Source organism: Thalia democratica, chromosome 6 (genome assembly GCF_965202585.1).
Source record: "Thalia democratica chromosome 6, ktThaDemo2.hap1.1, whole genome shotgun sequence".
Taxonomy (NCBI): Eukaryota; Metazoa; Chordata; class Thaliacea; order Salpida; family Salpidae; genus Thalia; species Thalia democratica.
This window is the reverse complement of record NC_139170.1, coordinates 47,807,559-47,823,698: the sequence shown is the minus strand read 5'-3', so window position 1 is coordinate 47,823,698 and position 16,140 is coordinate 47,807,559. Positions and strand designations below refer to the sequence as shown.

Sequence of the window (16,140 nt, the reverse complement as noted above, 5' to 3'; positions counted from 1 at the left end):
CTACTACTTAAATTTACTAAAAAACTGTTAAAATTTTTTTCACGAAATTTTAAAACTGAAAAGGATATATTTAAAAATGAGTAAATGTTTTATAAATAATCTCCTGTTATTTATATAAACGAAATTAAATCTAATAGGAGTAAAAAACTTAAAAGGTTTATTGATTTTTAATTATAAATCTGCAAAAGTATACCTGAACTTTGTGAAAAAAAATTTAACGAAAATTTAATAACAATGTACCATAGACTTTTATTTAAATTAAAAAACACTAATAAGCGTGATTCACATTAATTATAATAAAGTTTAGTTTTGTAAATATCAAGAAAAGTTATAAATCTCAGAACAGGACCAAAGAATGAATTTCATAATTGAAATAATATTTGACTAAAAGTAGTAAGTTCAGCCGAAAGTATACTGCTTGAAATTTATTATTTGTTAACAAAATAAAACGTACTGAGATATTCACTAGTCTTTATAAAAACTCTTAAGCTTTCAAAACTTTATAACAAAATTGTGCTCGAACAATAGCTTTTTGCAGATTTTTTTATTATCAAACGAACGCTTGTGAAAAACTCTCTAATAAAAGGTATCCGTGGTCTGCGACTCTATATCCAAAAGGTTCTTCGTGCACCAGGTCCCAAGACCATTTTGAGCGTGTTTTTTGTCGTTCAATAACCTATAATAAAAAAACTTTTAAAACTATTCGCATATGAAAATAATTCACAAATGTTTTTAAAATACTCGTGGATAAATAAAATAAAAATGCTGTTTCATAAAACTAAAACTTCGATATACCAATTCAGTAGAAAAAATATTATCAGCAGTTATCTTGTTTAAAACTAAACTTTTAAAAAATTATTAAGTTGGTTGGATGTAAAATCTGAGGTGTTTTTCCAGTATAGTTGGAAATAAAAAAACCGTATATTAATGAAAGTCACAGAAATAAAGTCGGAAAGTGTGTATAAATACTTTATTAGAGCACTAAAAATAAAATAAATATTAGAAATGTTTGAAAAATTGTACTATTATTTTTTTTACAACCACTGTTACTCCCAACCCTCACCCTTGGTCGGTAATTTTTTTTCGTTTTACTCTATGAAAAATGACCTTTCGTGCAAAAGTGACTCCTTGTGCAAAAATTACCCTTTTTGCAAAAGTTTCTTTGTGCAAAAGTGTCTACAGGACCCATACCAACAAAAAATAGATGCATGTATTTTGTTTAGTTTCAAGGTCCATGAGTATTTTAAAAACTTACAGTCTAAAAAAACATATTTAAAGATTAGTAATAACTCTTATCTGAAAGGTTTATGCTACTTGTTATACGTTTTCATAAACTTAGTTATACTTTTAGTTAGTGTACAAATGAAACTGATAATAGAATTTATTTCGACAAATCAACTTAAAAATTTTCAAATAACCTAACAAGCTTTAAAGTTACAATATGATTGCTCTGTAGAAAATCTAAAGTCTTAAATAAGTGCCTAAAGTTGTCGTAAAAAATATGAACTAAAGTTTCAATATTTTTATATAAGTTTTAGACTTTCTAATATAAAAGTTTTATAACAGAAAACAAGGAATTCACTTGTCGATGCAATCACTTGTGTTTTTAATTTGAATTTTTATGTGCTGTGCACATTAAATTAGAGTTACAAAAATTTTACTAGTCAAACTTTACATTATTTTCTATTCAATTTCTTAAACTTTTTTTTTAATGACACAAAACTAAAAACTAAGTATTCTAATATTGACAATAAAAATTGTTTTTAACCTAAACAATTAGTTACAAAAAGAACTGTATTTTTAAAAAAATAAAAAGGTATTTATAATTAACAAGGTTAATGCTTAGGCCAAAGAAAACATATGTAAGAAACCGTCAAAGTAACTTCAATTTAATTAAAAAAACGATAGTAATAATTAAAATCGTCATGATAAAAACTTTACACTAATACTACAATAAAACTGTATTTTTTTTTAATGATAAAGTAAAAATTTAGAAAGAAGTTAAACTAACTTTCTAGAGTTGTTTCTCTAGCTTTCATATATGTGCAAGCTTTGCGAGAATAATTAGTTTTATGTTCAACTTAATTTTTTTTTGTTAATATTGATGTACGATTTTTAGACAAGATTAAATCACCAATGACACATCTAATTTACTATTTATATAAACCATGTAAGTGAAGTAATATAAACTTAACAAAAACTTAGCTTTATTACATTTCTGTCCGTTTAAAATTTGTGTTAACAAAAGCAAAAAGAGACTGAAAAAAATTAGCTGTGCTTTAAAACTAAAAATGATCAAAATTTTCTTTTAAACCTTAAAGTAGTGACACGTTTGATGATAAATTAATATTGGATAAATCATATATCATTTTCACTAAAACAAAGTTGCCACCAGTTAAAAAAGCTAATAAACTAAAGTTTCATGCATTTTGTTTTGCAAACAGTTTGAAAATTTAAATCTCTAGAAAGTCAAAAATTTTATGACTTAACAAATATTATAAAGTCATAATTAAAACGTATTGTTTAGCTTCGAAATTAGTTGATCAATCATTCAAAGTCGATTTCAATTTTAATTAAACTATAGTATAGCCAGTGTTGAACAAAAATCATTTGCTAACAAAGATAGTTTCAATAATTAATGTTTGTATTTCTAGATATTTTTGTATTGAAAAAAAGATGTGTAAAGAATCACTCTACAGGCATTTTAAAATCAATGCTTATATTTCTAAAGAATTACAAAAGCATTTAAAAGTATAACGATCACTTATATACATGAAATAAAAAATAAAATAAAACGTAAGTTTTTTGGAAAATATACTTTTATGGTATATGAAAAGTTAGTAGTAATTTTTGAATTTTTCAAACTTAAAAACCTCAGAAACATAAACACTTTTTGACAATAGTGATCTCTATAAAAAGTTTAATACTTTCAAGCGTATCATGAGCGTATATTCATGTTATGTTGTCTTGTTACCACTGTCATTAATCTTGTTTTCAGGTATGCTAAAACACTTTAAATAATCTAAAAATAAAAATGCTTTAAAGTTCTGGGACTAACGTGTTTTAGTTCTTCTGTTTAAATTCTACATTTGGAAGGTATTTTTACTTTATAAAATTTGAATCACTAGATACTACTTCACTTAATTACGTTTTATTTTGCTTTTTTACCAAACAAAAATATTTTTTTAGTCTTTTGTATTGCATTTCGTTTATAATATATACCATTTATTTGTTTTACATACTTTTACAGACTTAAATTTTAATAGAAGAGCTTTTAATTAAAACCAGAAAAGATAAAAAACTTTAAAACCAATAAAAATTAAAATAGATCAAATAAAACTTACCTAATTTAGCGTTTAGTGTTAATTGAGCGTTTGTACTTAAATAAAATGTTACGAATGTAACTACTTTGGTTCATTTTTATAGTAAGTAAAATTCGAATAAATTTTACTGTACTACAATCACTAAGGACTTTGAGCACATAAAACTTTTATTCTTGGAATTTTTTTGTGATATAAAAACTAATACTAACTCATTAAAACAAGTTCTTAAAACTAAATAATTATCTTTCTTTTTCAATTCTGTTAAGTAGTTCTACTAATTTCTGTGCTTCAAATTAAGTGAAATCAAATCACCATAAATTCAAATAGAGTTACACTTTTCAGACATTTAGTTCTCCATATATCTTAATTTAGTACAATTCTTTAACCAGATTTGTTTAAGATTAAAGTATGTAAGTTTTATACTCTTCATTATACAGTATAAAAGTTTGTAGAAGTCATTGCTTAAACATAAACTATTACTAAGGTCCATTTTAATTATTTTAGTCTGAAATAAAAGTACGATAGTTCTAAAGAATGTGGTAAAGGTTGGTTTTTACTTACAGCTAGAAATTTTTTAAAAAGCATAATACTTGTAAGTTTCAAGTTTGAATATTTTTAGTAAAAGACTTCAGTTGATCTGACTACAGCTGTAATAAGTGTTCAATATATGATGCATAAAACTTTACTTTTCTATTTAAAATTATTTTTATTTTCTTAGTCTTTTTATGTGAATAAAGTAGTTTCTTATGTAAGATTTTTAAAGAGTTACAAAAAACTAAAAATTTGTGTGAAAATATTTAGTATATTTAAGAAAAAAACTCATATAAAAGTAAATGTTATATGAAGGATTCATTTATTAAGATAGAAGTTTGTAAAAAAAAAATTAAACAACTCAAAACTAATACTATTAGCTTTTATTAAATTGTTTATTTGAAAGTTTATCTCAATTTTTATCTGTAAGCAATGATTAAAGTTAATTTTTGTTCATTTAACATTTCGTCTAACTAGTCAAAGGTAAAAACTAAAAACCACAACAACATTAAATCATCTCTATAAAACTTCAAATAGCTTTATATTTGTGTTCAAGGTTGATTTTAGGACCTACAAACTGTAGTCTTATCAAAGCCAAGTCATTATAAACTTCACTTAAATACATTTTACAATCAGAAGTGTTAAATAAACTTCAGTATAGAAAAAACTATAAGACATCGTACAGGATTATTTTGTCATGTCGTTTTGAGTAATTATATAAGTATTTCATGCAATAATATAAATTTAATTTCTAAAGCTTTAATGCATAGGGCAAAATTATTATCAAAGCAGGCTCTAAAAGATAATCAGATCTAGTTTGCACAAATCATTTTCTACAGAACGTTTGTGGTTGAATACATTTGATTTAAAATAGTTTTTGTTCAGAATTTACCACAACAGAAAAATTCGCATTCTGACTTACAACGATTTTTTAGCAAAAATACGGGAATTTTAAGATATTTTACAACAGAGCGCACAGTAAGCATAACTATACTAGCGTTCTATTTAAAAAAAATCACTTACTAAAAATGAAAAAAAAAATAATATTTGAATATATAACTTCGATACTACAATCATATGTAATTCAGAAATATTTCCTGTCTTTGATTGCACTAAATTTTAATTAGCAAACTTCTGTTTAAAAATATCATCTTACCAGGGTTGCTAAATATTTCTGGCAAATTTCTCCAGGTTTTTCTAAATTTCTTCCAGTTTTTTTTTTTTAATTACACGTTTTAGGATCTATTTTTAGTCTAAACTTAAGGGAAAAGACTGTGTTATATAGCATAACAACATCGAAAAGATATGTTAAAGCTTCTTAAAATGTGTTTTCAGATAAAAAAATTTAGATGACAAAAAAATTATATCTATAGATAGATTTTGTATGTCAAATCGAAATTATACTATCTAACATGTAAGAGTTGTATGAATTTTTAGGTTTGTAGGTGATTTTTGTTCAAAATTTCACGTTTTTTTTTAATTTTTCAACATTTAGGTCTTTCCAGGCAACCCTGTCTTACCCGGAATTCCTAAACTTACTTATTGGTTTTATTAAAACAATTAAAAGGCTTTTAATTACAAAAAACTGCAGTAGAAATTATAGTTCAGCATTTAGGTTATTCAAATACCCTACAATATGTATTAACCAAGAATTTACAGATGATTTTTTCTTAATACATAGTTACAAACAGTCTTTTTAGAAAACTTTAAGAACTAGATCATTAACTTAAAATTCCTAATACTAAAAATTACTATAAAAATTGCTACTATGTATCTTTTGGGTGCCTATTAGGATTTTCTACAATTTAAAAGGAAACATAGAAATAGTTATTATTTTTATAGTAAAATAAAAACTATTAGGAAGTATAAAAATACTAATATAAATAACTTTTAAAGGAAATATAAAAAACTCAGTAATAACAACTTAAAACGATTGTTGTTTTTTACCTATTATTTGTTTTATGTGTTAACCTAAAAACTAATAATTAATCTTACACTGTATGAACATATAAAGAATCCGAATAGTTAAAACGTTTATTAATACATAAAAACAATAGAAGTCTATAATTATTATCTAAACAATAAATACAAAAAGTATAAAACTTAAAACGTCATCATCATGTAAAGAAACCGAACCAACACTTTGTTAAAATAGTTAAACACTTAAAAAGTTTTGGATCCTTAAAATACAGGACTTGAGTAGAATCTGCATATAATTAGAAAAATATTAACTACTTAAACGGACTACACCAGAAATTAACTTAAATAAATTTATCAAAAACTATTTACTGCTCGTCATTCTAAAGTCAGGTTAAACGCAGAAAGAGCTGTAAAGGGCAAATTTAATCAGAAGGGGTTAATTATTTTCAGCCAAAGAATTACATTATTTACCAAGGGCTTTCCATAAAGCTTTTACCCTTTTTCAAGGCCTGAAAAAAAAGTCCATTAATTAGCTGAGTTGTTTTTTGTTATGATGGCATAGACTTTATTGAGTATTAAAAACAAAACAATTGTCATTTTAACATAAACCTTACTAATAAAATTTCATTTAAAAAACTCATTAAACATGTTAATGAAACAATCGCGTTTTCAACACACGCAAGTACAATGCCACCTTATAATCAACCCCGTACACAATGAGCCCCTTATGACGTCAGAAAGATGACGTCACAATTACATGAAGTCATCGAACTCGTTGTCGTAGTCGTCGTATGTCTGGTACACGTCCTTGCTAGCTGCTTTCGACACTCCACCCAACTTGGCCTTGGTTGCCTTCTTACCCTTCTTTCCTTGTTGCTGGAAATTATTTGGTTTATCAGTATTTATTATATAAATATTTAATAAATTAATTAATCAATATTATCAATGACTTTTTATTTCAACTTTCAGTTTAGTGTAGTAACTTATTAGAAATTTAAATTTAAAAAAATAATTCTATCAAAATATAATGTCTTATTCCAGACTAGACCTTCTTCTTGTTTGGGTTTTAAGTAAATATAATTAAAGATATTTAAATAATTAATTTAATATTACATGAATCTGTAAAGACTTGACTGCTTGGAAAAAATAACTAGATTATTTTTATAAATTCATTTCATTTTGCATATCAGTATTTAAAAGTCATTAATTATAACATAATTTTTGAATTTTTAAGGTTTAGGGATTTTTTTTCAAGATGAATAAAACTTATTAAAAACTATTGTAATTTAAATAAATCTGCTAAGGGAAAATTAACTTATTTGTAACTGTGAGCAAACAATTCAAAAAACATATTTTAAATATTTAAACATAACTAAAACACTACCTAGAGCTATCCTATAATGTAAAATTCCACTTACATATAATTGTAAAAACCAAAACTTCCATTAAAATTCATTACTAAGATTACCAGCTATCAAAAGAAAGCTGATAATTTAAATTCTTTAATAATAAACTAAAATAAATTGCTTATTTACAATATTAGACATTTTTAGCTGTTCAATTCTATAAATATAAATTTAATTTTTGGATACAATTAAATTTACCTTTTCAGCCTTTTGCTTTTCGTTGGCCAAAATGGTAATTGACTTGCTGACTTTCTTCAGATCGTCTGGTTTCACTGTTGAGAAATAATTCAAATAACTTTAATTTTACAAAACTTAAAACGAACCACTTACATTTTACAATTGCAAATGGTAATTTTCTTATAAACAATTAATGGTATGCACTAAACATTATACTTTAATCGTGATTAATAAAAAAAAATTAAAAAATCTATCATTCACTTTTAACTAATTGTTGTGTTTTTCTATTACTATTAGTTTTTCTATTACTGATATAAAATTTAAGGGACATAATTCAATTTAGCTTGTATATTGTTGTAAATCATATTGTATAAGTATGTTGTTAAATATAAAGTTATAGTACGTTAGTTGCAATGCATCAAAAAAAACTTTTTTTTATAACTTAATTATTTTTCTAACAATTGTGTGCTGGTATCAATGTAGTTATCTACTTTTCATTCAAATATTTCAATAGTAATAGTAATAAGAATCTCTTAAGATTGCTTTTTTGGACTAAATTACCAGTGTCAACATTTTGAACTTAGTTTCTGACTCATTGTAAAACATATAACCTTATTTCATTAAAAACTTTACTACTTGTATAATTTTATCAACTAACGAAGCAGGATATCTTTTATTTTCCTATGAGCTACACAATATACTATATACGTGACTAACGGCACAACAGATTTTTTGAACAAATTAATAAAGCGCGTAGAAGTAATAAACACATAACAGTAAAAATTAAAGAAGTAAGCACGTAATAATCCTCATTTTTTAAATACAAAACAACTAACGGCTCAACATGGCTTTCTGAACGAATGTATCGAACGCGTAGAAGTAGTGGGGGCTCGATTCGAACTGGCTGAAGCTGTCGCTCATCATTTTCACGTATTCTGTGAACTCGTCCTTGGTTGCCGGCTTGAAGTTTTCCAGTGTTTTCTTTCCCGAATCACTCTTCTCTCCCGATCCTGTCGTATCAGGTTTAAAGTCTTTTGAAGAAACAAGAAAAAAGGAGAATTTGTTAAATTTAAGTAGTTAACTTACATTTTGAATTGTATTTAATCCATTGTATGGTCTTGCCGTTGTAATAATTAAGTTTAAATACATAAACAACTTATAAAAAGTGAAACGTTTTAAATGAAGAAAAAAGAAAGAAAAATTGTTAGAACTGATATGATAAAAATTACATGGAGTGTTTTTATTGCTTTACATTTTAACATAATTTTAACTTAGGGCTTACAGTTAATAAATGTTTAAAATTATAAACAATTTAATAAATTATCTGTTTGATTTTGTTGATTCTTATTATTGAAAAAAGGTCTTGTTAAAATTAAGTTAATGTGTTTTGTCTTAAATTTCTTTATTTAAATATTTATTTATATTTAATTTTTCTTATGTTTTTAACATCAAAAATTGTTTTAGTCTTTAATAAGAAAAGAAAAGTTAAATACTCGAATAGTTTCTTATGGCTTTCATAATAATTTAAGAAACTTTTAAAATTTAATAGAAAAATTATCTATAATAAAATTAAAAACAAGTTTTAAAAATTTATAGTAAGAATTTATTATTGAGGAGTTAGAAAAGTATAAAAAATGTAAAAATATCAAAGTAAGAATATTTTAAGTTTAAATTATTCTTTTTTTTTTAATAAAAATAATTTGAAAAAAAAGTTATTTCTTTGTTTAATAACTGTAGAAATATAAGTGATATGCTAGTACAGCTACTTGGCTACGTATTATTTTTTGCTTGGCTGTATGCCAATCAATAATTGCTACTTTATTCACTATAAGATATTCACAGTTAGAAAGAACAAATTTATTTGAACCGAGTATGCAACGAGAACATACAACTAGGAAAGTTTTAACTTAACTGCATCAAAAGTGTGGCTTCATATAGTAATTTAACTGACCGAGATTTTAAGTATTTATCTAAAATAATAAATGAACTTCAAGATAAAAAGAGCAATAATAATACAAGTTGAAAATGTTTAGACTTATAACAATTCTGATTTAAATAAAAGTTTAATGATTAAACTTTTATCATTATAAATTATTTTGTAAAACTTTTTGATCACTTGCTTTAATTACAATCAATTGCTTTTTAAACTTATATTTTTTTGACCCGGTGGCAACTACAAACTTGTATCTAACTTCTTTGATGTTTCAGTAACCTTATTCATAAAATTAAATATAAAACATTTAGGGCGTTATAATAAAAATAAAATAAACTCTAACTACTACATCATAAACTACTAGTCTTTTTATAACTATAAACTATTTTATATAAATTTCAAAACGGAATTGCCAGCAAATTAAGAATTTAAATAACAGTTACTTATATCAAGCGTTCACTAATTAATATAATATAACATTAAAAATTCATAAATCACTATTAATAAGGAATACAAAACTATTTATCTATAGAAATAGATTATCTTATATATATAAAACAAATTACCAAACAAGTCCTGGGTAATTCCGAAATCGCTGTCTTCAGCTAGCTTCTGAAGCCTCAATTTTTCTGCCAACTTATCTTCAGGGGTTTGTTCAGCCAACCTAATAATTGTGATATACGTATTTTTATCACATCTGTATATTAACCAATCATATATATATTCTTTTTTATGGCTTAATATAAATTTGTACAGGGTTTGTTCAGCCTGTACAATGATTTGTTTCTAATTATTTTTTTATCTTAAGTACTAGAATAAACTTATTTATAAGTGGATCGTATGGTCTATTTTGTTTCTAATTATAAAATAAAGTTTCTTATGTATGTTTCAATTTATAAATTAGTTAATAATTTAAAATTTATTAATCATCTAATGTTGTATTTATTTTTGCCTATCTGTATCGCTTGAATGAATTTACTAACAAAAAGAATTCAAAATTAACTACACAGCTATTATCTGTACTTATCAATTTTGTTTCGATTTTAAAACATTTACACAGACATTAAAAAAAAAACTCGTTATTTGTTAAATTTATTTTTAAAACTCCTTATTAATATGCACAAATATACAAAAACACTTATAGAAATTAGTTTTCAGACAATTTCTACTTATTCATAGTCATGTCCCCAACAAAATGCTTAAAGTCTGTTTGAGTTTATGTTAATATCTTCAATTCTCACTACTTATCAATTGTATTTTTTCAAACCTCTTTGCTCTTTCTTCCCTCTCCTTCTTCTCCTGTGCTTCCTTCTCCTTGGCGAGCTGGCGGGCAGTCTTCTTCTTAACGTGCACTGGTGCGGCTAAAATATTAATTAATAAATAAGAAACAAAAAATATATAATTGCTCTTTATTATTTGATTAAATGTTATTAAAGTTGATGGGGGTCTTTTTTTTATTAAGCACTGGTGCAGCTGTATTGTTTGAATTTTGCAAATTTACTTATTAAGATACATAAGAGCTGCTGTGCTTGTCAGTTTAAAGTGTGTTTTAAAAAGTCCCTCCCCTGATAAGGCCATACCTTTTTTTAAGACAAATCCCAATTTCCCACAATTAAAATTGTCAGATACAATAGATTAATCAATTTTATAAGCTGTTCACAAATTAACTATTATATCAATCAAGTTGAAAATAACAAAATTCTTAATTGGAAACAATTATCAATAAAAAAACATTTCAATTATTTAACTTTTTTAAAGACGCATCCCAATTTCCAAATAATATAGAAAAACTGACTATTCAAAGATTATTTAAAAATAAAAAACAAAACCATTTCTTTTTCACTCGATGCATCCGGTTTCACACAAATAATAAATAAATTATAATTAAATTATATAAAATTTTGTAAAATATTTACGTTTCACTTCTTTGACTTCTTCTTCCTCACTCGAAGCGTCCCAATCACCCAGTTCTTCTTCTTCGTCCTCTCCCTGCCAGTTGTTGTCGTGGTCTACCTCGGTGTCACCTGATTGAAATAAACAAATAAGTTTAATGTAATATATATTATAACCATTAGTTAATTTTGTCAGTTGTTGTCGTGGTCTACTTCAGTCTTATCTAAATAAACTAAAATAATTAAACACAATTAATAATAACATTGATCGTTGTTTATAAAATAAAACGCATTAGACAGATATTGATTTTGCATTCACAGCAAATAGACTTGAAAAAATATTTATAAAATATATTGTTTATCTAGAATATTTAGTATTTTGAATATCAACCTTGTTTGTGTTAATATTAATAAATACAAATTTGAATATTTACTAAGATAACCAACTTTTATGTGTATTAAAAAGATTATTCATACTAAAATTTGTTTACATAAAATATATTATTAATACACCTAAAATATATAATCAAACTCATTGTGACCTTCGAGAAGTACAAAAATATAACAATTAAACACATGTTGTTAGGTAACAATATGACTAATTTTAACAGTAACTTTGATAAAGTTCACCCTAAAATTTAAATTTCAAAAACACAAACAGCAGCGTATATATCTACTTAGATTTGTAAGTAGTTGTCATCAACTTCAACCAATAATGAAGTGTGAATAGTTAAAAGAGTTTTATATTGTAAATAATGAATTTAAAATGCTAACTGTTGCTATGATCAGCTTTTAAATCACCCGTTTACACAACATAACAACAGAAAAGAAACATTGAATTGTGAATAACAAACTAGTTAGTAATAAAAACTGTTTAACTTTAACTTGTTTAAAATTAGCTAGTATTTTTATGACTATCTCTATATAATTAATCTAATAAATGAAAAAATACCTACTGAGTTTATATTTTAAGCATCAGTTAAATTAGTCTAAAATGTATTATTCAGTGTTATAAAAAACAGATCCTATAATAAACATTTTTGAATGACTGGTAAGTTTAACATTTTTGAATGAATGGTAAGTTTACTTTACAACTAAGTAAATATTTTAACACAACATTGTAAAACGAAATTTGTTTAAATAAAAGTTGGTCACTATAATTTTCCACTTTGTTTATTACATAAGTTTTTTATTTGCACTGATCACTGAATAAATGTTGGAAATGTTCATAAGTTGTCAAAACTTTTTAAGTAGAGTTACAAAGCTTGATTTTAAAACAAATAAAAACATTAACTAAAAAGCTTTATAGTGAGTATCTGAAGAAAATTTGAAATCTTCCAATTTTATAGTAACAACCTTTTTATGTAAATAACATTTTAGTCTTGTATCACTAAAAACTTGTAATAAAATGTAAGGTTGCATTGTTAATATAGAAATAACATTACAAAATCAAAGTTTTGAAAACATTTTTTAAGTAGACACAAATGAAAAACCATTATCTTTTATAAATTATTTACAAAAACTATTTACTGAAAGCTAAGAAGCATCATATGTTATAATCTATCTAACAAAAATTTTTAAGCATTGTTATGATCTACATATCAAATCAAAAAATAATATAAATTGTACTGTAATATAGTTAAAAAATTAATTTAAACTTACTCCAGTTATCGTCCATTGTTATTTGTGTGTAAAATATATAAAATGTGGTAATAAAAAATCTGAAAAAAAGATTTATATATAATAAAACTTTTATATACATAATAAACTTAAAAACTAAAATTCAAATTTTACTATTACTATATCAAAAAACTTAATTTGTAATTAAGTAAACTAAATTAAGCTGTTAAGTATAAATTTTTGACTAAAAAAATGTTTATCTAGTTTCAACTGAAACTTTTATAAACCTTAAGATTATTTCAAAAAGCTGAATTACAAATTATTAAATTTAAAACTTGAACACTACAAATATGTTTGCTTTGTAATAAAAAATTATACATTCAAACATACATTTTTTAATTGAAAAATATCTATAATTTAATTTAATATAATTACATATAAAAACGTTTCAATTGATACTATTGACTCCAGTTAAAGTCACTTGACATCTCAACATTGCAGTAATAAACGTAGAGCTTAACAAAAAGTTTTAAAATTTTACTTAATAAAACATTTATTTTTTTATGCAACATTTATTAATATAATTTCATCATTATTCCAAAATATTAAACGTATAACTAAGGATTTCTCACATTGTATATAATGTTTAAGAAACAAAATACCCACAATAAATTATCAATATATCCATTTTGAGTAACTTTATAAAATTTTAACTTTCAGTAGGCCAATTCAGGGCCATTGATAGTTTTTTCCAAAGATGGTATTAAATAGCAGGATTTTATCAAGTTGCTAAATGTTTTTACCCATTTTTAAAACTAAAATAACTTTTAGGATAGAATTGATTTATATTAAAGGTCAAGAAAGCCTACTTTTTCTTTTTTGAAAGATTCAGTTCTTCATTAATTCATAAATAATGTTATTTAAAAAACTTTACTTTTTATTAAGAAATAAGATGACAAAAGCTGTTTTTCAAATAAATATCTTTTAATTTTAGCCACAATATCCTTTTTTTATTAATTTTGGAAATGCACCAAAACATTTTTTTTCAAAATTTCAAAAGTATTTTCAAAATTTTTTTCAGGTTTTCCAAATTTCTTCCAGGTTTTTAAAAGTACATATTTTTGGGTCTATATTTTATTTAAAGTTAAGTTTAAGGTAAGAAACGGTGTAAAACAGTATAAAAACATTGAAAAGATATTGTAAAGCTACTTTAAATGTGTTTAAAAAAATTTTTGATGGTGACAAAAATTTTCTATCTATATGATAAATTATTTAAGTCAAATCAACATTCTACTACTGAACATGTGAAAATTGTTAAAATTTCAGGTTTTTCCAGGACTTTTTCAAAATTTCTCAAATTCCAAGCTTTTTTTGCCTAAATTGTCAAATTCCAGAATTCAAGGTTTCTAGGTAAAGTAGAAACCCTGTTATATTATTAAATTGCAGGTTTTCAGGTTTTTTGGCAACTCTGCTTTAAAAATCATTTAATTTTAAGTAAAGTTTAAATTTGTTTAAGTTTTTAGTGTGGTAATAAACTACACTAGAACCTTACATGACACCACCATATTTAAATTGATTTCTATCCTGAGATTTTCAAACACTTATCTCAATAAAATTAACTTAACTATCTTGAGTATCTGGAGTGTCTGACAACCCTGCTTAAAAAGCAAGTAATACTTTAAAAAATATAAACCTTTCATGTTAAAGCAGTAATTACATGTTAGTACTTTATATATCAAAAACCTGCTTAAAATTAATTATAGATTTTCTTAAATTAATTTTCAAATGTAAAAATTATCTACATACTTATCTATAAATTTTAAATATTATTTTTTAAAGGTTAAATCAGCTTGAGTAGAAACCCTGAAAACTATAATAATATAAAAAAAACAATTAGTAGTTTCCTGTTAGCATTTTCAATTATTTCTTTTCAAATCTCCCACAATAAAGTTGGCTTTTGTGACACACACAGAAGAGATCCTTTCAAGTAAATAATGTAACCTAAAGTGGCCAAAAGTTATATGAAAGTTCTTAAAAAACAAAGGCATTTATTGTAACTTAAATTATATAAAATAGAATACTGTATCTATAGAATTTTAAAATTATAAAAAATTCCAGAACATAGTATGGTTTTTTTTTTTAAACACAGATTGAAAACTATTTCTCCTAACTTTCAAATTATAGGAGCTCATAATTCTGGCAGCTTTGACAAGCTGTGTATATTGATTTAGTTTAGAATTACAAAATTTCCAACTCTTAGAGAAAGTTTATAACTATGATAAGTCAAAAAAAAAAAAGCTTTAATCAGCCAGAGTTTAAATGTAAAATGTAAACTAAATTATTTTATTTCAACTGGATATATTATATTTCTAATGGTCAAGGCCATTGGGGCAAAGAAAAAATACTAGTTAAGAATTTTTTTCTTGATAATTAAGCTAACATTAGCTTTTGACAGTTTTTAAGCAAAATTTAAAAATGATTCACCAAATTTTGTAAATTTGCATTGGTTCTATATAAGAGGTGCAACCTAAAAAAGCAAAAAAAAGGTGATTACCTTGCATGATGTTGCAACAATATCAAGCTAAAATTATATAATGTTTAATACCTTTTTTAAACATAGTTTTAGATGAAAAATACATTTTTTTGGAAATTATATTATAAAATTTGTTATCTGAAAGTCTATTTTAAATTTAGCTTAAAAATAATTAAAGTATCTAGCAAAACTTTGTATTTTGGCTTATATATATAATATAGAAATAAAACGTAACTCACTTAAAAGTAAATCTATTTATGTATTAAGGACATGGGGGGAGTCCACCTTGATTTTTACAAGTTGATCTTATTTTATAGAGTTTTATCTGAGCTATCAGACATTTTTAACCGCTTGAAAAAATTCAAAGTATTTTTTGAGATATGAGAGATCAAAGTCAGTGACCTCAATACGTTCCTAATAGAAGGCACAAACTAAAAACGCAAAAAAAAAACTATTTTAATAAAAATCTATCTTCTTCATTTTTTAAGCAATCTTCTTCAAATTTTTACAGAAAGTGTATTATCAAATTAAAAAAAAATTGAATCAGGATTATTTTTTTGAAAATTGAAATTTTTATTGAAAAAAAACCACCTTTTTTTTGTTTTTTTTTAATCTTAAGTTTTTATTTCTTTATATTTTTTAAATTCCAATATTCAAAGTCTTATAAACTATAAAAGGAACGTTTCCTGAAAGTTTGAGGTTTCTTGTTAAAAAAATGAAGAAGAAGAAAGAATTTTGGTAATTTTTTAAATCTCAAAGAAAATAGAGCCCGAAAAATTTGCAGTCCATACGTTTGTATTGGAAA

General features: G+C 24.2%; 1 protein-coding gene across 1 annotated transcript; it reads right to left on the bottom strand.

Moving 5' to 3' along the window:
* Window positions 1-5,874: 5,874 nt before the first annotated feature.
* LOC145838466 (eukaryotic translation initiation factor 3 subunit J-like) lies at window positions 5,875-12,899 on the bottom strand. Its single transcript, XM_082946064.1, has 7 exons — window positions 12,845-12,899; window positions 11,207-11,314; window positions 10,558-10,651; window positions 9,857-9,954; window positions 8,194-8,367; window positions 7,379-7,452; window positions 5,875-6,650 (listed from the first exon to the last, which is right to left on the bottom strand). Exons 1-7 carry the CDS (start codon window positions 12,858-12,860, stop codon window positions 6,528-6,530), a joined length of 687 nt encoding a protein of 228 aa, XP_082802190.1. The 5' UTR covers window positions 12,861-12,899; the 3' UTR covers window positions 5,875-6,527.
* Between the last annotated feature and the right edge of the window lie 3,241 nt (window positions 12,900-16,140).

Excerpts from the sequence above, each read along its gene's own strand:
- LOC145838466 (XM_082946064.1), bottom strand. Across the intron at positions 10,652-11,206 it reads AGAAGTCAAAGAAGTGAAAC|CCGCACCAGTGCACGTTAAG; the intron begins GTAAATATTTTA and ends TTAATATTTTAG. Across the intron at positions 9,955-10,557 it reads AGGGAAGAAAGAGCAAAGAG|GTTGGCTGAACAAACCCCTG; the intron begins GTTTGAAAAAAT and ends CACAATTATTAG.